The 22,463-nt window shown below is 42.6% G+C and overlaps 1 protein-coding gene across 4 annotated transcripts in view; it reads left to right on the top strand.

Moving 5' to 3' along the window:
• The window catches only part of rims2a (regulating synaptic membrane exocytosis 2a), a gene marked incomplete at both ends in the record, with an annotated part of 126,064 nt that overhangs the window by 12,283 nt on the left and 91,318 nt on the right, over positions 1-22,463 (top strand). For 3 of the 4 annotated variants that reach the window (XM_079228125.1, XM_079228126.1, XM_079228127.1), the window contains 3 exons: positions 7,301-7,333; positions 8,197-8,289; positions 12,404-12,614. In XM_079228125.1, coding sequence (XP_079084251.1) covers positions 7,301-7,333; positions 8,197-8,289; positions 12,404-12,614 — 337 coding nt within the window. The remainder of the gene's footprint in view (positions 1-7,300; positions 7,334-8,196; positions 8,290-12,403; positions 12,615-22,463) is intronic. The other variant, XM_079228128.1, reaches the window with a different exon arrangement.

Raw genomic sequence — 22,463 nt, 5'->3', positions numbered from 1 at the left:
CCAGGCCTAATCGACTGTCTTTGAATGAGCTGCTATTTTTAGTGCACACTGCTTTTCTTTTTTTCCGTTTTCTTGGGAGTTTTCTCCCCCCGGTGGAATGTACAGTAGGGGTGGTGTGCAACGGGGGATTTCTGTTGTGTCCATCCTGCAGGGATAATGCTGACACGGTGCATGTTGGTTTTTCCTTTTGTGGATGGGCGGAGTAGTAACACATTATATAAATAATTCACACACCTACATTAGTATCCTTTGGTTTGGGTTTGTTCTGCCATAAGCAGCGCGCCAACTATGTCCAAATGGAGTGAAGAAAACCAAGACAAAAGATACAAATGCAATCCCTGAATGGACCTGGACAAAAAAAAGAAGAAAGATATGAAATACCATAAAATAAAAAGGAAAAAGCCCGGTGTGGAAGCATGACAGCGGCACTACAAGTTAGTGGATTCCCATAGTGGTCCTATAGCTTTCCCCCAAATCATGCTATCAGCAAACGCTGCTGCTCTCCTGCTACATTACATACATGCATAAGTTCAAGTTGTGACATGCAGATTTATATATATATATATATATATATATATATATATATATATATATATATATATATATATATATTGCACAGTTTGTAAGTGGGCCTGTTATGGCCTTAAACAAGGCCATGGTAATGCAAAAATAACATGCATATGAATGCATTTCCATACGTAACATTTTCTTGCAACTAAAAATAGAAAGCTTGTTTTATTTTTCTATTTAAAGAATATAGGGATTACACACAGTGTGAACCATGGAGGTACCAGATCGATTTTGATCAAGTAATCCAACTAGATAGTTTCAGACATTGTGACATTTAATCACAACATCATTGCAGGGATCAATTAAAAAATTAAATCTTCATTGCGTCATCAAACTATGCATCAATAACACCATTCTGTACTGCACCGACAAACACTCTGTATCAGAACAGAATTTGGCAGCGCCTCCAGAGCCTCCAGTGATCACTTGCCTCCGAGTGACTTCAGGCAGACGTTACCCTCATCTCCTGGCAGCACTGACTGGCCGGTGCGGTGTTAACTATGTATACAGTTTGGAGAGCCAGATCACTCCCTTATGATCTAATTATCACTCCGGTCCGTGGTGGACTCGGAGGGGCCTGCAGGGTCACCGCTTATAGACGTGGGATCCCGCCACTGCACACACCCCTGTTCATAGCTTCTCCCACCAACATCTGGCCGACTTCTCTGAGTGAAATACAAAGGTCCTGAGCTGCAGTTTGCTCAAAGGGATTAGAGAGAGAGAGAGAGAGAGAGAGAGAGAGAGACTCTGGCTGGGCTTGCCCGGCACACTCTGGCTATGGGGAGGTGGTGTAATTGGAAAGTAATTACGCTTTGGGTGGCATGTGTGGAAGCTCAGTACAGTGTGACAGATAATACTGTCTGCTGTTCGTGACTAAAAGGAACAGAAGTGGACGTCAGAGTGCAGCTGGCAAAGTGACGGAAGTGCTTTTAAAAAAAAAATCTCTTTAAAAACAAAGATTGATTAGATTTTAACACAGCAGGTTGGGAATGTGTTTACTGGTGCTGGCACCTAAATACCTTTTTTAAATAGTTAACTATAGTTAATAGTTTAAAAGAAGAAAAGAGATATAACAGATGCCCGTTACAGAGAGGCAGACCAGCACGTTTTGGGACATGGATTTTGTTGACGGTAGTCAACATTTCCCACTAGCGTGAATACGTTCCCACTAGCGTGAAGCTATCATGCGACTCACGCGGAGAGAGAGAGAGAGAGAGAGAGAGTTTGGCCACTTTGGGGCAGGGCAAACCACGCTGTCAAGTCAATATGTTGGTATACCGATACCACAAAGATACCGCGGTACCCGTACTTTAAAAACGATACGATTTTGCATATTTTAAGTATGATACTTCCTCAATAGCACGCTTCCTTAAAAACTGCTCCGCTCGTCTCTCTCATGCTCTCTGCATGCATTGAGCGCATGGAGCCGGGGCCCAAGGAGGAGGGGCGGCAGGGAGCGGGGCGGCAGGGAGCGGGGCGGCAGGGAGCGGGGCGGCAGGGAGCGGGGCGGCAGGGAGCGGGGCGGCAGGGAGCGGGGCGGCAGGGAGCGGGGCGGCTGGGAGCGGGGCGGCAGGGAGCGGGGCGGCTGGGAGCGGGGCGGCAGGGAGCGGGGCGGCTGGGAGCGGGGCGGCAGGGAGCTTTTTGTCGACCGTCTAACACAGAGACCCGTCTGCAAAAAAGCCACACAGACTAAGGGAGTAACACGTCGAACATGGCAAAGCACCTTTCAGGCAGACACTCCACACTTTTCAAAGAGTTCAACGAACGACAGGTAATGTGATTAGAAACATGAAAAGCCCAAGCTCACCATATACAGCCTAACAGAGTAGCCTCAGCCTAGTTTGATGACCAGCATATATGATCATGAGGTCAGAATGCACACAAAAGTACCAAATGAAACACAATTGATGCAAACTGGGTGGATCTTGAGCTAATTATTTTTAGTTAAGGAAAAATAACTTCCATGAATTGAGCTAAAATATGAAGTGAAAATATCAAACTCACTAAATAGTAAATAGTTGTAATAAGTGCATCAACAAGTGTGAATATTCACAATTCTGCCAGACAGCATAGAGACTGGCTGTCTCATTGTTCACCATAGTGTAATTGCATTGTATTGGTGAAAGGTATGTGGTGGGATGTTTTTCATTGTTGTTTTTCAATAAAGGGGAGAAATTATCCTTTAATTATGTGGGTACATCTTTAATGTACCCATCCCACATAGCTTTATTTATTTTTCATCTCAAACACACATCTGTAAAATTATGTAACTCTACAATGTCTCATACTTATGGAAATAACTATGTAGTCATCTGGTCAGATATGGACAACAGGCCTACATAGTCGTGTATAATCAATGCTATGATGGCTCCATGTAGTTTTCATTGATATCTTGCTGTAGGCTAATATTAATGCCATTTGTTAAGAGTTCAAAAAGCTGGGCAGGAACAAGCTGGTAAAAAAGGGAACCATGCAGACATTTTATTATTACTATTATAGATCAATATACCGGTATTGCATCGTATTCTGGTATCGTATCGAAAGTATCGAGTATCGTGATATTTATGGCAGGTATCGTATCGAAGTCATAATTTTGGTATCGTGACAACCCTAATATGGACAAGACAGTGGACATTAGCTAACACTTGCCTCTTTCACAACTGTTGTTGTTGTAAACAGCTGCTTACACTGCTGCTGGAAATCCATTGATGAGAGCTGCGAGGCTGAACCAAAAGCGGTGGTAAAAAAAAGTCCTTTGATGCACAACAACATTTATTTTGTCAGTTGATTTTGACAATCGGTGCCCACGTGTTTGGACTGACGTAGGAACGACTGACTGCGTCATCTCTGCCAGGCCTTTGCTTTGCGTTCGAGCGCCACGTGTCTGCCGCTCGTCAGCAGCTATAGTGAGTGTGGCCGACCTTCGCTCTGGGTGTGTCGGAATGTAAGGTGTCAGGGCTGGTTGTGCAGCCAATGCATTTTGTCTGAACACAACTGAACTGTGGCAAAGGAGTAGCAGGGAATGAGAGAGAGAGTAAAAAGCAGTAACAATTGTTAAAAGACAGACGGGGAGAGGGGCAGAGGAAGACAAAGCCAGAAAGAGAAAAGAAAAATCAGAAAAGAAGATATCTAGAAAGACTGCAAGAGGAAAACAAAGCAAGAGAGAGAAGTGGGGGCAGGTAATGTGCTAAGCATCTTCTTCTCTCCACTCCTCTCCTCTCCTTCCGCCATCCCCTCTGTTTATTAGCAGAGATGTCTTCAGAGGGCTCAGATTAATTCAATTTCTGAGATTTTACTAAAATGTTCAGGTCCTCGTGACGGCCCTGTGGTGTGATTGTCCTGCTGTCTGTACAGAAGGAGCTGCATCGATCCAGCTCTCCTATAGGGATCTCTCACTCCCATCCGAGTTTGAAAGAAATCCCTAACGACAGAGTTGCAGACGTGGGCCCATATGAAACGCTTTCATGAACTGCTTATAGTTTCAGTTCCTGTTTTCATAATAATACATTGACAGACGAGGATAAGGCAAACCTCAGACTCTGACAGTCAGTTTATGTACATTTATTAAGGTGGTTTCTTAAAAAGACTCCAACATTAAATCAATAACCAACACCCCATTCCTCACACATTCCCTCATAGAACTCCAGGAATCTAGTTCTTGGAAGTTTATGCAGCACATCTGTCCACTAGAGAGCAGTGTAGCACCAGCCATTGTCAGAGCAGCGTGCTCCTGCATGCACAGACCAGTGAAACGGAGAAGGTGGAAACCCAAACACAGAACAAAATAAGAACAACAAGAGGCTAAAAATAACAGCAGCATGTGGCTCACGAAGAATCAAAGCTGCCACACAATGAAACTGAGAAAAGAGAGAATCTGAATCTTTCAGTGAGATGCAAAGATGCTTGACACAAACCCTTTTCCTAACCCTGTAGCATAGTGTATGTCTTATTTTGTGTACTTTGTGGAGTACCATGTGAAGAAGAGTGCAGGTTAAAGAGGGATGGAAAACGGAGACTCAGCAGCCGGGATACTGAGGACGTCACTCATTTTACTGCCCCATGTCAAACAATACGCCCACTCCCATATGCACACACGTATGAGTACAGTGCACACACACACACACACACACACACACACACACACACACACACACACACACACACACACACACACATTTTGTCCGGCAGCCGTCCAGGCAGGCAGGCAGGCAGGCAGCGGGCTGGATCAGATAAATATGAGGCTTGTAATGCGACCACAGAGACGGGGCTGATGGGATCAATACAGAACGACGCTGCAGGTCATCAGGAGAACACAGCGAGAGGATAAATATGGACTGGCTCATGGGGAAACAGAGCGGCGAGACTGAAGGGTACACACAGGACTATGTCTTCTCTCGTGTGTTCTCTCGGCCGTCTGATGCGGATCAGACAGACAAGTTTCTCTCTCCACCTCTAGCTAACCTAGACTGCTGTGAGGCGATAGTCCTGAGCCTTGAGGAGTTTGATGGCATATGTATAGTGTGACACTGGGGTCCATCCTGAGTATTTCTACTTTCTACATTTTATTCATTGGGCGATAGATTTGGCCAGTGAGTTCTTCATTATCAGCCGCCTCATAGATGTTGTACGTATCTATAAGGAGCTACAGAGTGTTTTCAAGGGGAGAGTTTTAGTATCATGGTCTGAAAGCTATTCAGAGGCTTTTTATAGTTCCAGCAACACATGTCTGGAGGAAAGAAAAGAGAATACTCGTAGTTTAATTTAGGCCTTCTCCGTGTTTTATGTCATTTTAATTGGAATATTTGTTACCTGGACCTAGTTTCATAAGAACACTGGTACTGGTATGAGTTGGCGACTGTTAATCTTGAGTATTAGGCCAGAGGAGTAAATGTTGCTGTGCCTCGGTCAGAAAAACAGACCAACTAACACATTTAATTTCCCTCAGCTATATGAAAGGGACTGTGTACTTATCGTAAGCATGTGATGAGGTGTGTGTAAAGTTCTGACGTGTGATTCTCAGCTGTCTCTGTTCTGCTTGTAGTGACATCTACTCTCAAACCAGGAGAGAGAGACAGAGGCTGAACTTCAGTGTTAGAGGGTTTGCAGATAGACACTCATGAGGTGGTTGTGTGTGTGTGTGTGTGTGTGTGTTTGAGTGCTGTCTCGGTTGTTCTGGCTACACCGATTACAACTTCTTAAACATTTCCACATGAGGAATGTGTGATGTTTGTGTGTAAAGACTTTGCTTTGTTTAGTGACGGTTGTAACACTCTAGTAACTCCTGCTCTTGTTTTGTTTCTGAGACAATGTGGTCCTGAGAGGGAAAGTCTACTTTATAGATGTTGTAAGAAATTGTCACAGCGATTTGCAATTTTCTGGCGGGTTGGTTCTCATTTAGTCTGTTGAGTTGAGTTTTTATCCGCACATGTTTTCAGACATCCACCTCTGTTGTTTCCGCTGCTAGTCCAACACAATGGAAGTGAACGGAATTTCGCTTGTGGTGCTCAGAGGATTTAAAAGTCATATTTACTTTGTCCAACAGAAACAGTTTCAGGAACCTTATCTTCTGTAGAAAGTAGTTCTAGTGAAAATTGTCATCAATGAGATTTGCGGATTGTTGCTTTTAAAATTATTTAAACGTAATCTTTCAAAGCTTAGAGCACCACAAAAGTCTAAAAGTGAGACAATATGTATTTTTGCAATTTAGGGGAACATATAAATAAAATCAAAAAAGTGATATGATGTTTAATGACCTTGCTATCAGTTCGGGTTGGGCGATATGGAGAGAATCAAATATCACAATGTTTTTGACCAAATTTCTTGATATAGATATTGTCACAAAGTTATTTACTCGATGACATTTCTTAATTTATTTTCTTAATCATCAGTTCTATGGAAATAAAAGCGGATAAAGGAAAAGAATAACCCCTTTCCTAAAATAACGCCACTTTACTGTAAAGCAGCCTTTAAAACCGGGCCGTATTAAAATATCCAAAATCGGAGATTCTCATATCGCAATATCGATATAATATCGATATATTTCCCAGCCCTATCAGTCATAATGGACTCTAATCAAGCATGTGTTACTCAGCTTAATTGAACTTCACTCAGAATGAGCGACTGCTTCCTTCCTCACCTTCTAAATCATCTCAGCTTGCAATTCAAAAGCAGTGCTCAGACGTCTGCTCTGCTTACTCTGAACTTGTGCAGATGCGTGGCTATATTTCTGGGAACTGGTTGGCTCATGGTGATGGGACCACTATTAATAATGAATTCCTCTGGTAGTGGTGTCCATGCACTTTGGATCCACCCTCTTGTTGTAAAGAACCAAAGTGCTGTAAAAAGCGACGCTTTTCCATGCTAGCACATTCAGTATGAGAGAGGATGTTACTCACATGAAGCAGTCATTTTAATTTGAAGTTGGTTCAAACCCCTTACTTACTTTACATCATCTTAAAAGTCATTCAAAATGTTTTTCCCCCATGTTGTTCACCTCATTACCATTGTCATCACTGCATTGCCATTTCCATTAAAGCATCATCTATAATATCTTGAATGTTATTCATATTATAGTTGAAGTATTATTTATGTCATATGCATCTTTAGTGCTATCAGTTGTGTTGATATTTTGTGTCCTTTCAATTGTTTTCCTCATCTCTTTGTGTTCTGTATGCACTGAGCTGTGCACACCTTTTCTTTTTTCTTTTTTTTCCTTTTTTTTATGTTTTAGGATCAAAGAAGAACCAAAGCCTCAGCCGGCACAGTAAGTGAACTGCATTACCCAGAGTGCTCTAGGCGTTGACACACTTCCTGTCAGTGGGTGCTGTGTGCTTCATGTGGCTTTCTCCTCTTCGTCTGGGAGGAAAACGACAGAGATGTCGCTGATGTCATGGAAGGCAGCTCAGTGATTTGCACTGTGGCATTTTGTTTTTGCAAGCTTTGAATGATTCGCATCGACCAGACTGTTGAATTTGGTGCTGGGAACCAAACGGCCGGCTTCTGTGACATCAGTGATGATGGCTTTTCCTCTCGAGCAGCTTTGTTATAGCCAGGTCCCCTTCCCCCCAGAACCCTTCCTCTTGTCCCTGGTCTCCAACTGGCTGCCCATTCTCACCCGGTGTCTCATATCTGCACTCTGATTGGCTTGTGCAGCCACGTAATTCGTAATTCGTACTTCACTAGATGCACCTGCCCTGCTCCGCTGTACTGTAGCTGCATTTTGACGAAATCCACCAGTCAGGGCAACCTGACCCCTGCTGCACTACCAGGCTGGAATAAATGACACTCCTGTTACCCTCAGCTGAGCGTTTGATGCAGCTCTCATTTCCATTGGCTGAAGAGCTTTCCTGCTTCTTCTCTCCTTCCCTCTACTGTAAGTCTGTCTGTATCCTCTTTCTTACCTTCTTCTATTTTTCTCTTTGTTTTTCTTTCTGACACTGTTGTCAATGTTCCACAAATCGCCGCTCCTGCCTGTGTCCCGGCCTCCTCCTCTCTGCGCTGGTTGTAGTGAATGTCCCCGCTACTTTTCACTTCTTAGAATCTGACCTGCTTCCTTAAAAAAAAACATTGTTTTCTCCCATGATGACTCATCGCGATGTTCAAGTCACACTTTGCTTATTTGAACAGGTGGTTTCCCTTTAGTGGGATCACTGAGCTGGTAAATAACGTCCTTCAGCCCCAGCAAAAGTCCCAAAATGACAAGGAGCCAGAGCCAGATGCGTAAGTAATAGTACAGACCCCTTTTCTGATCTCCTCCCAGCAGGCACAAACATACAGAGGTGGATATTTGACAATATCACACTATTTCTCTGTGTGTTGGTCGAAGAATACGAGGAGAGAGTGGTGGTGTGCCATGATGGACTCCACATTATTATTTATACATAACATTATGGTAACACTTCTTGAGGTGGAACCAGTACTAATATACTAACACAACAGGTATCTTCATATATGTTTGTGTATTACTTGGCCCTGATATTATTAATTTTATGTAATGAAACGGGAAAAAATAGTTCATTACATGATATGTACCACAGCAATACTTAATAAATACTTTTGATCTGTGATTAAAATGCCGAGAATAGAATAGCTAGAATAGCTTTCTGACTAATGTAAGGTAAATGTATTGATAGAATTAATGCTTTGTTACATGTATTTATATGTCCATTTAATGTACTCATAATGCAGATTCATTTATATAGGGACAAAGAGTAAAATGGAGCGACGACAACCTGCCTCCTCCGCCAGTCTCACAGCCAATATGATCCACATGACCAACTAAGCTGGAATAAACTAATGCAATATTTTTTGAGTTGACAAGTTAAAAACACAAGATGTATCTACATATTTAGCTCCTCTCAGCGCTCAGAGTTTTATCTGTTGTCATCCAGCTGGTCTGTAGGGTTAAACCTGTCTATAGTGTCTGGTGTATGTGTTTGAAAAAAAAAGAAAAATAGTTGTATCAACTGTTGCAGTTAATGGCGCTGGCTGACAATGGGCATACAATTGGTGGTTTGCTAACGATGTCGTGGAGAGTACAGGATAAATTCTTTAATATACATTTATTTTTGTTTTATAAAGAATTACATTATAAATTTTTCACCCCCGGTGTGAATGGCAGTGAGTAGCTTGAAGCCGTCAGCCATGTTGTATGCAGTTTTACTCAAGTTACTCAAAATACAGAGTGAATTAGTGAGTCAGCTAATCAGGATATTTGAGGAATAAAGCAGTATCTGTATCACTTCTTACTTACTTGTCCAAATTGTGTAAAAGTATGCACTATACTGTATAATGCTCACTATAGAGTGAACTATTGGATGTTAATCAGGTAGGGAATAGTGAACAAGTAAACATGAGAGTGATTTTGGACCCAGCCATGAGTTTCTTTTCATAGGAGACATTAGTACAGATGTAAATTGTAACTTAAATTGCAGTATGCCGATGGGGGCTCTGTTCCAATAAGTCCCAGCAGACATCACACCACATGAGATAGTATTGCCAATAGCAGGGCTTTGGAGTGAATTGAATCATTAATGTTATTAATTACACCTGTGCTTTTCCTGCTTGAACAAGTCACGATGTTTGCTGTGAAAAAAGCGTGTCAAAGGAACTCAAAAGGGATTTAGAGGACACGGTAGCTCTTAGAGGACAAACGCTGAACTGACACATCAATGTAAGTTTTAATTGAACCAAAAATCCATAAACTGGAAATTAATGTTACATTTTTTATGACGATGTGAAATTGTCGTTGAACTATGCAGCACTATGGAGCCTTAAGCCTCTTTTAGCTTATTTTGTTTTTCAGGCGCGAAAGGTAATGCAATGTAAGCTCCTCATAAATTCAGTTACAATGCTGTCTTCAACCTCATTTCCAATAGCAGCAGGAAACTGTTTTTTAGCAAAAATAAAAAAAACTCTTAATAATTAGCTAACGCTACACTGTAAAATACGTAGCGTTACTCAGTAAGGCAGCACAAAGCTAGCTAGCAACTAGCTTGTGCAGTAGAGCAGCTAGCAAGCTAAAGACAGATAACATCATATTTTCTTTCTTAAACGTTTGTAGACACCAAACCAGAGCAGAAAGAAGAACGCATATTGGACTTATAATTTGTCAAATGGCCAGAAACTTGACCGTAAATAAATGGTAATGTTGTGCTGTGTCTGCTAGCTAGCCTAGATGTGTAAACAGAGGTATAAAAAAGGAGCTTGCGAAGAGGCTCGTAGTTCACCCTCGCTGTCAGGTCTGTCGTATGTCCAAAAGAGAGCGGCTCAGATTACCGGCTGTGTGTAGCCGCTCTGGTGCGGCCCAGAGGTAAGAGAGCTCCGATACGCTAGCATGGGATGGGACAATGAGCAGCGTATGATTACTCGTCAGCAGTGTCACCTACATTTGACCGTGTTTGACCGAATAAGCAAACCCCTCTGGCATGGGCACTGTGTACCAGCTGCCTGCTGCCACTTAAATTTCTCATTCAAAACTCACTGCTATACTTGCATGCTCTCTCCTTTATATTCATATACAGTATATATATTTACTCTCCACTTAAACTGTTGATTTTTTTTGCGCCTTGATATCTATCTCAGTGTGCAGCTCAAAATCAACATATTATTTAATACATACTGCAGTCAAATGTGTAAAACATTTAGCCTATTTAGCCCCCCAAGAGGTGAGTGGGTGTTGGAAGAAGTGACCTGACACAGAGGAAGGGAGAGGTAATCATTGGTTATCTTCAACAGCGCTTCTCAGTGGCCTTAGACCTAACAATAGAGCAGAGACCCTTAGTCCTTGTAGTGGCCGGGATAAAGCTCATGTCTCCGTAAACGTTTGAGCGTAAACGGAGATTAAGTGGGAATAAAACACGATTGTTTGTCGTTTTATTCCCTTGATCCTCGGAGACAGTGGCTCTATCCGTTGTATCACAGTCTTCATCACTCTGTAATCAGGCCTCTGTCAGTAAATTAGATTTGGTGGGATCTGTTAAACAAGGCAACACACTAATCTCTGCTTGGTAAACACACAAAGGCTGTGACACAATTAGCCCTTTAATCCCTCAGTGGGTACAACAGGGAGGCATGCCAGTGGCATTCCATCTAATGTTTAGATGGCACACAGAGACACAGATAGTCCTCAGGTGCTGTGTGGCCATTGCGTTTTGGCCCGAAAAGGGCCCGGTTGTGGGCAAAGGAAGCACGTTTATCTCAAACGCAGAGCTGTATGTGGTAAAAGGATAGCGTCGCTCAATAATTCACAAGTGCTAATGAATGTTGCAGGGGATATGTGGGGCGAAACCAATTCTAATCGCCATATTATGAAGTCAGCCCAGTGTTTAGTTTCTAAGGAGACGCTCAATTGACATGTGTCATACAAAATGCATGCGAGTCATGCAGTTTTTTTTCTTCAGTAGCCTCTCAGGACTTGTTAGGAGTTAAGGATCTACTGTATGAGATCAGGTGTAATGTATCAGTGGGAGGCCATCTATAGGACATGCACAGTAACACAATAGACTTTGCCCTGACAAATGCTTAATGGGTGGTGGGCTCGACTGCCTGTGACACAAATTATGTGCTATAAGAAATACAACAGAGAAACAATGACAATTAGTGTGTGAATTGGTTATCCAACAGGATGGCAGTGAGTTGTTCTTTGTCTCACCTTACGATTGTCCCGAAATAGAAACACAGGTGCAAATGATTCATTAAACGCAGGGGAACCTGAGAAAGTGGAATTAAGTGATGTTCTTAAACTTGCAAAGCAAATTAGATATCCCTCCCCCCTTGTGTTTGGTAGAGGTGCGGTATCAAAGGAGGAGCTCAGCTTTGAAGCTTCTAAGGGCATGTGTCTGCTTGTCAAAATCTCACACGCACTGCACACGTCTGAGGTTGTATCAGTTAGTCTGGCTTTTGGGTAAGTGTGATTTTCAGAACAGGACTGAACGGATAATACTGGTGCGCATGATCCAACTGTGCCATAAACATATGCATGTGTCTGCCAGTTAGACTATAACAGGGGCATGATTATTTATTTATCCTGTATGCCAGCACTGATTACACACAATGCATACATCATATGAGTTTGTGTGGAGTTGTTTCAGAAAAACATTTGAAGTAAAAGGGAAAATAGGTCAATGTTATGCTGATAAATGTCTATTTAAAAGGCCAGTCCCTTGACAGGCATTTAGTCCCTTAGACTAAAACTGATGTAGCATTGGCTCTCACTTTATACTACAAATATGCATTCGATCCAAAAATGAATCAAACACAACCCCTCTCGTCTTCTAGGTCACCAAACCGCATCTCCCTTTTCCTAACCTCTGTCCTTCCCATTCGCCTACAGGAAGTTGCACCAGCAGTTTGAATCGTACAAGGACCAGGTTAAGAAGATGGGGGAGGAGACTAAGCCGACCCAGGACCTGAAGAGCGAAGCCCCAACCTGCGGGATATGCCACAAAACCAAGTTTGCCGATGGCTGTGGCCACCTCTGTTCATATTGCCAAACGAAATTCTGTGCTCGGTGCGGAGGACGAGTGTCTCTGCGGTCAAATAAGGTAACACTGGCTCACATGCTCGGTATTATCCATTTAGAAGGGGACACACACACACACACACACACATGCAGATGTCCCACCCTCGGGCAAATTCCTCCCTACACTTCTATTTGAAATCCAAGGTTATGAAACATTGCAGTGAAATTGTAATCTGGGAATTTAGCCAACAGCGGCAGCTCGAATAGCTACTAATGTTTCTGAGATTATCAGCATCTACTCCAGCACCGTCTCTCTGCATGCCTTTATTCTAAATCTGTTCACTCGCATGTGTTGTTTCACAGCTGTAGATTTCATATTCATATTTACTGTAATTTACAGTTATTCTATTTCACCACCGGGGGGAAGTGTTCCTCCTTTTCTCTTCCCATAAAGGAACCTTATGGCGGCTTTTGTAAAACTAACCTCTGTAAAATCCTCCCCACAGACTAAGCCAAAGCTTTTAGTATCAGACTGCTTAAATTTGAATCATGAGCGTGAGTGTTTTTATGCGATGCCATCCAATCCTTTGCTGTTGGAGTATGTGACAGTACTACCAGGACCTACTAATGCCACTCACAATCTCTCTCCTCTTTCCTGCCCCCTTCCCTTCTGTCTCCCTCTCTCTGCTGCATTCCTGCTTTCATGGAATTGCAACAGGAGGACAAAGTGGTTAGCAAATCCTTTTTCTGCGTTTCTTAGGAGTGTGCCTGAACACACACATTGTTCATGAAATACTGTGATATGTATACTTTTATATATTTACACACATGCAGCCAACAATGACCAGAATAGTCCTGATTAGTCTTTGTCTGTGAGTCTACCATGTTATGCTAAAATAAACACAAGCTCATTGGAAAAAAAGGTACAACATGTTTAGATATTGTGCTTCTCAAACTGAGATACAAAGAGTGTTAAGTAACAAAAGCCAGCTAGGATTGGAGTTAAAAGGGATAAAGCTTAAACAAAAATCACAGAATAAACAAGGAGTGCCCCACCGATTTTCTTTTAAAATCTGTCTCTTGTGAGTCCTAGAACTTTTTGTAGGTGATGAACTAAATGCCTGGAGTGCCACTTTAAGCATAATGGCGTTCAAATGGGACCTTTCTTTTTAAATATATGTGGAAATGTAGCTACAGAACCAATTTAGTTCTAATTGCTGATAAATATTGCTTTGTAATACTATTTTCTCCAACAAGCAGTTGAGCCAGTTAGTTTTTGTAACCACACTATTGGTAGAAATGGTTTTGATCAATATGAAACCCCACACCCGATCCAAACGATCCCAATTCAATGCTAACATGTAGTCCTACGTGTGATGCAAAGAACAATACAGATCAGAAAGGGAAAGCTATAATGACCGATTGCAGTATTGAATACCCTCGGGGATTATCTGTATCTGTGTTGTATTTGTTTAGTTAGCTGCACAGAGATTAACACTTCTCAGGGGTCATATCATTGTACTTGTCCATGTATGACATATATTTCCCATAGCTGTCTTATCTCCAACCTGCTAGTATTAAGCTGTTGACTGCCAAACAGTAACTAAATGGTCTATAAGCCACAGTGGAGGGAAGCTCATACACACCAGCAGGTTCGATCCAACCAAACGGATCAGCATGAACATTGGAAGAGACCTCCGAACTGGCTGCTCCCTCCGGCGCCAAGACCCCGGTTGTACAGGCTGCCATTGTTCACTGGTAGATAATAGCTGGGAGATCGGTTACCTTGTCGTACAGATGGTGTTGAGTAATAACAGTGGCAGCAGGCTGGCGATGGGCAGTCAGGGCATTGGCAGAGAGGCCCTGGAATGTGCCACTGAGGCAATGCCAGCTATATACCTGGTGGTGCCCTGGCCTCCCGGCAGTCAAGGTCAATTCTCCATATACAACGTGGATGCTGGTGTCAATCCTGCTCAATGTAATGTAAGGACACTCTATACGGGTCTATACTGATATACAGCTGCAAACACCCAAAGAAAAATGCAGGATTTAACATTTGATCCCAGTCCAGAGTCACTCACGCCACTGTTTGTGCTTGACAATACTGTCATATTTCTTTTTGCAGATATGCCTTCAGAATGAGTATAAACTCAAAGAAAGTGCTTATGCATTGACTTGTCTTCAGCAGGGGAGCAGAGTAAGCATTTATGACAGGATACAGAAGTTCAGATGACAGCGTCAGTCGTCCAGTGTGAAAATGAGCACGATAGGTGGCGAGGGGGTTTGGGTGTGGGTTAGTTCACTAGTCCTCTCTTCATACACAGTTTTCTACTTATCTGGTATAGAGTCCAGTGTCTCTGACTATTATCTACAGGGTCTACAGGGTCTTTTAGCTAAGACCAGATGAAAAGATGTTCTGATAGATAGATAGATAGATAGATAGATAGATAGATAGATAGATAGATAGATAGATTGATTGTCTGTCTATACAATATCTTCAATACGTTAGAGGTAACGTTCTTTGAGGAGGACTTAGTGCAACATTAAATGAAAAATATAGTACGTTTTAGGACAGCTATGGTTTGGATAATTGAAAGATGTTGAGTGTTTGTATCAGTCTTAAACTCACCCGAACCCAATGTCCTGACACAGAGGGGGCTGGTTGGATGAGAGCTGGTAAGAAGGACCTCTTGTAGTCTGCGTTCCAGTGGAAGCGGATCGGTGTCTCACTAAAAGTGCTGTTTCGCCAGGAGATTGTGAAGAGGATGTGAGGAGGAGACGCCATTGAGTTGTAAGTTAACCAAGTGAACACCTGATAGCAGTTCACAATTGACCTGATGTTGGGTGTCTGGGGTTGGTTTACAGCTATTATGTATTATCAATGATTTTGCAATTCATTGTTTTTTCATTAACCTTTAAGATGAATGCGTAGTCTGACAAAGTGTAGAACTTGTGTAGATGAGTGTTACAGAGTAGGTAGGTTGTTGGGCGGTGAAAGTTATTTTACGCTCGTTGCACATTATTCGCCAGTCTGTACAGGGCATTAATTGTGAGTTAGTCCACCAGAGCTATTGTGATATTGATTGCAGATTTGTTTTGTGTGTGTGGTCATGCTTGTAGTGTCACAGCAGGACAGAAGCTTTGATTAACCTGCCATGAAAACCGGGGGCCACATTTTGGTAAACCTTGCTTGTTCGAAATCTTGGGTGTCAGTGAAAGAGGTGCACAGCGGTGAAATCTGCCCTTTTTCCATCCGTCTACTCTTTCCCTCTCTCACTGATGGTGACAGCAGTGGCGAGAGAGATCTTGTTCTGCGAAACGCCATTGAATATTTACAAGTCTCTATGTCTGGGGCAAGTAGAGCTATGGCACGCGGGAATACGATATAGAGGGACTGAGAGTTAAACAGCTGGTATGGGAATTTAAGAGTTGACCCATCAGAAGACTTGTAGCTCTACTCAGTAACGTAGCGTGTTGCTGAATCTACGGTAGTCAAAATGCCTTTTCACAACAAGCTGAATAAACAAAATAGAAACACTGACAGAATATCTGCCTTGATAATCATTATCACTGCTCTCTGATTGAACCAGGTAGATGAGCGTCTATAGCAGTTGCTCGAAGAACAAAGTACAGGGTGACGTTTTGGGGGTAACAAATATGAAATGCCTTTGATATAGATAAACGTTGTATCAGTGTTGCGAAGTCCTCAGAATCCCTGCTTGTAGCGGTGGCGCTCTCTGCCATTTCCTCTGATGTGGCTTCAAAAGGGCCTGAGAAATCAACAGTCTCTGGGGAGGAAGTCATTTGTGATGAAAGCAACTCTCGAAGACGTTACATGTGCTTCTTGGCCCCTCCGCATTGCTGCTATAAAACAGAAGGGGGAAGCACTGTACTGTGTGGTCCCGTTTTAAACAGCATATCGTAGTGAATTAAATAGATATGCATGTTTTTAAAAGCACCACAGAAATCATTCTCATCATTAAAGACACCTTATCTCTTCTTTCCATATGTTGTTACCTGCTGGACAGTGTGTTCCACATTTTCACGTATTTTAATAATCAAAATGTGTTATTCCTGTGTGTTAAATATGTCTTAACAAACTAATGCTAGCAATGTTGATGTGAAGAGAACTTTGAGGAATGTGACTTTTAAAGGGTGCTAACGATGTTAGCTTAATTCCCCCTGATCCTAGACAAAATGATGCATATGGGAAAGATGATGGGCATAACCCTACCTCATATGCGTTCCACCTTTCAGGTGATAACGTGGGAGCTTAGTTTGGTTTGCAATAGCCCATCCGCCATTTCTAGTTATTTAATTGATATAGTCACAGTATGACTCACTAAGTCCCCCGTTTGTTAGACATATTGCAAGTCGTTTCAAACCGCATCAACGAGCCAATGTTTCCCACAACACGTATATATATATATATATATATATATATATATATATATATATATATATATATATATATATATATATATATATATATATATATTTGCATCTAAACCTAATATGTGGTCACAGCACAGGCTGAGTCGGAAATGACAGCGTGTGCTCGGTAAAGCTAACGGACGGCCAGTCGGTGTCTGCGTCGCCGCGTTGCTCCGTCCGTCCATTGGACTGTCTGCGGGAGCAGAGCTGGGACGCACCGCATAAGTAATGAGCTCTCATCAACTCCGGCAGCACACAGACCAACTAATACAGCGGTGGTGGGAATCACAACGGGATTTGACGCGTTGCTGCTCGGCTCGCGTGCTTTCCTTTCCCTGCGCGCTGACATTGAGTCTGGGACTGTTTGACGCGGTTCGATGGATCCGGTGTAACGATCCAAGAGCGGAATCCGTTATTCCCATTCAATGTATTGGCGTCTTTTGGGCGCTGCACTTGCTTTGTCGGTAGAGACGAAGAAGAAGACTGCGATTGGTTCTGATTGGATCAGATAAGTCCCCTCCGTAACCTTCACGGTGCTCCCAGCAGCCCGCTGACCGGCAGCAGCCCGTTGATTGGAGCTGTCCGCGGTGCTGAAGGTCGGCCGTGTTCTTCAGGAGCTGCAGACCGTCGTCGCCACATTACGAGGACTTAAACACGGCGATCTCTCCGCAGCGGCAGCACCATGGGTAAGCTGCGTGAGCACGAGCATGCGACTGCATCGCGTTTTTTCACCGGTCATTTTGTTTGTCGGAGATGTGACAATTTCAGCTCTCACGGGGAGTATGGGTCTCAGAAAACGATGCCATTCACCCGTGCCTTTCAAGACGGAGCGCTTTTGTCAATTTAATGTTTTCTTTGCAGCATTTGCCGACCTTTTTTTTTGCTTTTGGAAAATGACATTGTTTCATTCAGCGCGCATCATGTTTAGTCAAATGTCTTAACGCGTTTATTTAGGTGTGAGAGGCTGAAGGCGATGTGGGTCTGACAGACATGAGCCATTTCTGTGTAAAACCACTCGATTGCTACAGTATTCCCCCTCCTCTTCCTCATGTCTCTGAACTTCAAACAAGGAGCATAAATATTCATCAAGTCTATTATTATTACTGGCGCCACACACTAAAATTAGAAGCTCATTAAAATGTAATTCACCACGTGCCGTCAGCGTTGGAGCATGTGAATGTAGGCGCTCCCATTTCATTCTCATTGGCCGCCAAATGAATCACACCAAAGCGCCTTGTAAACTTTTCAATGGAGGAAAACAATTATAATAATTAAAAACCTATACTTCTGTTTATTTTATTTAGTTATATTATAGTATGCAGAGAACAATACTGTCAAGGACAAATTCACTTCATGCAATGTGTTCTGCTCCTCAACATAATAAGATACATCTGCATGTTCATGGATAGTGCCACCTGTATTGTACAATATTTATATTCATTCATCACAGCCCATTACACATGTGTAGCCCCCATGTGGCAACAATTTACCCAAGAGTGCATTAGATGGTATTGTTGCCTATGTGCTTGAACTGGACTCAGTCCAGACCCGGATGTAGTGAGGAGCACTCCACTCTCCAAACAATGAGTCTTTAATGAGTGGTTCAGTTCACCTCAGTTCAGGTGAAGTATAAAAACACCGAAGCAATATGATACCTATGACAGGTAATTTACCGCCACATCAATATTGCAGCGTGGGCCATCTCCAAGTCTTTGCTTTAGTTCTTTTGGAAGTTTTGTTTTCTGGTATCTTTGCCTTTTTCGTTCAGCCAACAGGAAACTGTGAAACAGACAGCGAGGGTGATGCATCTGAGACACTGTCCAACCAGGATACCACGTCAACTCCCAGATAGAATGAATGTGGCAGCAATGAAAAGGCCCTCTCTAAATTTTAAACCGCCTCCTGTGAAATCAACAGAATCATTTCAGCAATTTTAACATCAACTGTTATGAATGGATGAATGCAAAAGGAATGAAAGCCATTGATTTAATTTACCATTAGCGCTAGCTTTCCATTTGGGCACACTGTGATATGAATGCAAGGATACTGCTGATTCACTCCGGAGCCTCTGTTAAGTAATGCTGTAGTGCAGTTTAATGACCACAAGAGAGAGCTCAGCGCTCTCTCTTACTGCAAATCTATCTGGTTTGTATGTGTGTGTGTGTGTGTGTGTGTGTGTGTGTGTGTGTGTGTGTGTGTGTGTGTGTGTGTGTGTGTGTGTGTGTGTGTGTGTGTGTGAGTCTCCTCCAGGGAAATTCTGAATGAAGCAGGCAAAAAGGGAACATGTACAGTACATTGCTGAAGCGTCCATGTTATTTCCTACACAGTTATGTGTAGCCTATGCTGTATAAAGTAGGACTAGTTGGTTCAAAAGAGTCTGTTTTTCGTAAAAAATCTAAACCACAACATCTTTATGAGACAGGCAGTATGGCACACACCATTTTGGAATAGATACATGTTTACTGTCAAAGATAGTCTGTCCTTCAGTGGGGCCATTTGTCGGTGTATTTTTTGTTTTGTTGCTGTTCTCGCTTTTCTGAGCAGACACACATATTTTGGAAGATTATATTTGCCGGTATCCCTGAAAACACCTTCAGTCTGAAGAGAAAGTATTAGAAAGGAAATTATTTATCGATCCCACGGCACCGGGTGTTTGTTTCCCTTAATTCAGTGCCTCAGTAAACAGCCTATGGCGCATTTAATATCTTCCTGCCGTTTGCAGCGTGTGGTAGTGCTAGGTTTTTTTAGCTTTCTATTTTTAGCTGCAGGTTCAATGACTATGAAATGTGCAAACACAGGGAGAAATGGCCCCGCCTGAGGGCCGCAGCCCCAACCCCCTGCCTGCGCTCAGCCGTGAAGAGTTAAGCCGGAGGGGAGTGTGTGTGTGTGTGTGTGTGTGTTTTTGTAGTGTCTTGGGCAGAATGGCTGCAGTGAAAGCGAACATACCTCTGGCTGTTACAGCTGCTTGACCTGTGTGTGCCATTGTGCATGCATGCATCTGTTGTGGAGTCGGCGCGTCGGCGTGGTCTATTAGGGAATGATGGGTACTACAGTTTCCTGTCAGTGCGGATTGAGCTCACACTGTCTTTGGCCTGCTTCCCTAGATGGACCGTTAGCGGCCTCATGCTGTGTGATGGCTCTGCCAGTGTGACTAAAGACAGAGAGAAAAAAGCGTGTAATGAATGAAACAACATGTTTCTGTTACTGTCGCATATCTGGCAGGATGCAGCATGATTGGATTTTTCCTTGAATTTTGTTTATTTATAAAATCCAGGAGATTGGAGCATTTGTTCATGATATAATGTTAAAGACCATTTCAACCTAGATGTGGTTTGAATCCATTTAGCATCCTATAGACATAGGTTGCTTTTTCCTACAGCCTAAAAGCTCATATTCCACATGCCTCTCTTATCAGTTGATAACACTCCTTAACCTCTTGGGCCCACGTAGCTCTTTCAAATCCCTTTAGTTTATCTCAAAATGCACCGCCATCAAGCTCAAAATGAGGCTGTTCTTTTATTTTATTTTTGCGGTTCATGTAATGTCTCGGACATTTGAGGATTCAGCCCCAGCAGTGACATTTTCTTTACTTTTGCTCTTCCTGCCTGATCAATGTATAAACATCCATTTTCATTCTGACATCCATTCCAAAGTGCAAATCAAATCCAAGTATGTATGTCTGAGTGTGCTCAACATTTTCTGGACCCATGCACAATTTCTTTTTTTTTATACTATTATGCTACCATGTATTCACTGATGACATAACAGAGCTTGACATGTTCTGTCCAAGAGCTGAGAATGCAGTTAATTATTATTGGCAGAACAGAGAGGTGCACAGCAACTGACTCTTAAGTTAATTGCAGTTTGGAAATATGTAGCTCGTGGGCGGCAGTTTTCTGTTAAGGAATTGGGCCGTTCCAGAGAAAGAGAAGTGCAGATTTGAGTAATTAACTACAGGTGATACATAATCTGTTTTATGAATAGAGCTCAAACTACATGTTACATTTCATTACTAATGGTGACTATATTTAGGATAAAGATTGCATTCCTCTAACTGAAAAGTGTAATATTCTCACCGCTACACCTGCTGCTATTATTGGTTAGATATGGGAACTGTAACAGATGGATATAGTTCGCATTAACCCTTCATTGCTGTATAGGGATTTTTTTTGCTGGATTAGGGATCTTTTTCACATGAGTTGGGAACTTTATTCAGATTTGAAGGGGCTCAGATGTGCCTGTCCACCCATCCACCATCTGTATTACACCGTGGTTTCCACTCTTTGTCGCAATGTTTATTGATTTTTTAATTTGACGACTTGTTTGCCAGTAATTCAGGTCTACATTGGTTGTAATTGCTATTCTGGATGATGGATATGGCAAACCTCTTTTTTAATGGGTCCATCCCCGATAATTTCTATGTACTGATGCCTGTCTGATCTGATGGGACGTTAGCTACGACTTTTTCCCTGTCTGAAGTTGGGCACCTGCAGCCCCTGGAACCTAAATTCCTTGTTTTAATTTTAAAATAAATAAAGCTTGCGTGCACGCTTGTACATGTATACTGCAAGTATGTACATGTGTGCATCTTCCAGGTAGAGGAAGCGATGTGTGGTTGATGAGCAGCAAAAAAAAAACTGGCATCGGTGGCTCCCGGGTCTTAGCTGATGACTCATGGTTCACTGCAGAGCTCTCGACATGACCCCAGTTAAAGAGACAGTCATTGGCCTCACCGGCGACACTCCCCTGGGACACATAAAGAACAATTTGTAGCCTCCCTGCCTCCATTGTGTGTCAGCACAGTTATAGCCCATCTTTAACATTGATAGCTGCCCATACATGCCTGTGTGTCAACATTGCGTAGGCCAGTACATGCTGCCTGCTGACTAGTCAGTCTAGCTGTTTGTGCACTACATTTTAAATTTTAAATAATTCATCATCGCTGGTTAGCTTTAAGATGACATGAAGAATAGTAAGGATGCTGCTGCTCATGTGTCTGTGGGATTCACCATAGTTCACATGCTCTAATGCAAATGTACAAATACATCTGCATCTACAGTAAAAAAGAAGAAGAGGTTTTTAAAGTATATAATATGAACATAATAACAGCCCAACCTGGCACATAATGACTGTTGTCTGTGTGCATCACCTGTTTTGCACATATGGGCAGTCCAAATGCCAATTTTACCTTCCAATTACTCGCACACAGAAACAGATATTGAAATCACAAAGACTGACTATGAACACACTGTACTTGTCACTGCTATCTCGCGCTGTTAGTCTGAGGAGGGCACAGACAGCTTCCAGCTGGGAGCTTCACGAGGAGGGTGTAATGTTGTGGAAGTTTATTAAAACCCCAGATTTTGTACAAGCGTCCTGCCCAGACCAGCCAGCAAGTCACTAGTTCAGTGACGGTCTCCCACTGACTTCCCACCCATGAACACTGACACATTTGACGACACAGCCAGCCACACTACAGGCTGCGGACTGAACTTTG

Source organism: Taurulus bubalis, assembly GCF_910589615.1.
Source record: "Taurulus bubalis genome assembly, chromosome: 12".
NCBI lineage: Eukaryota > Metazoa > Chordata > Actinopteri > Perciformes > Cottidae > Taurulus > Taurulus bubalis.
The sequence above is the reverse complement of the archived record's forward strand: the minus strand, read 5'-3'. Positions and strand labels throughout refer to the sequence as shown.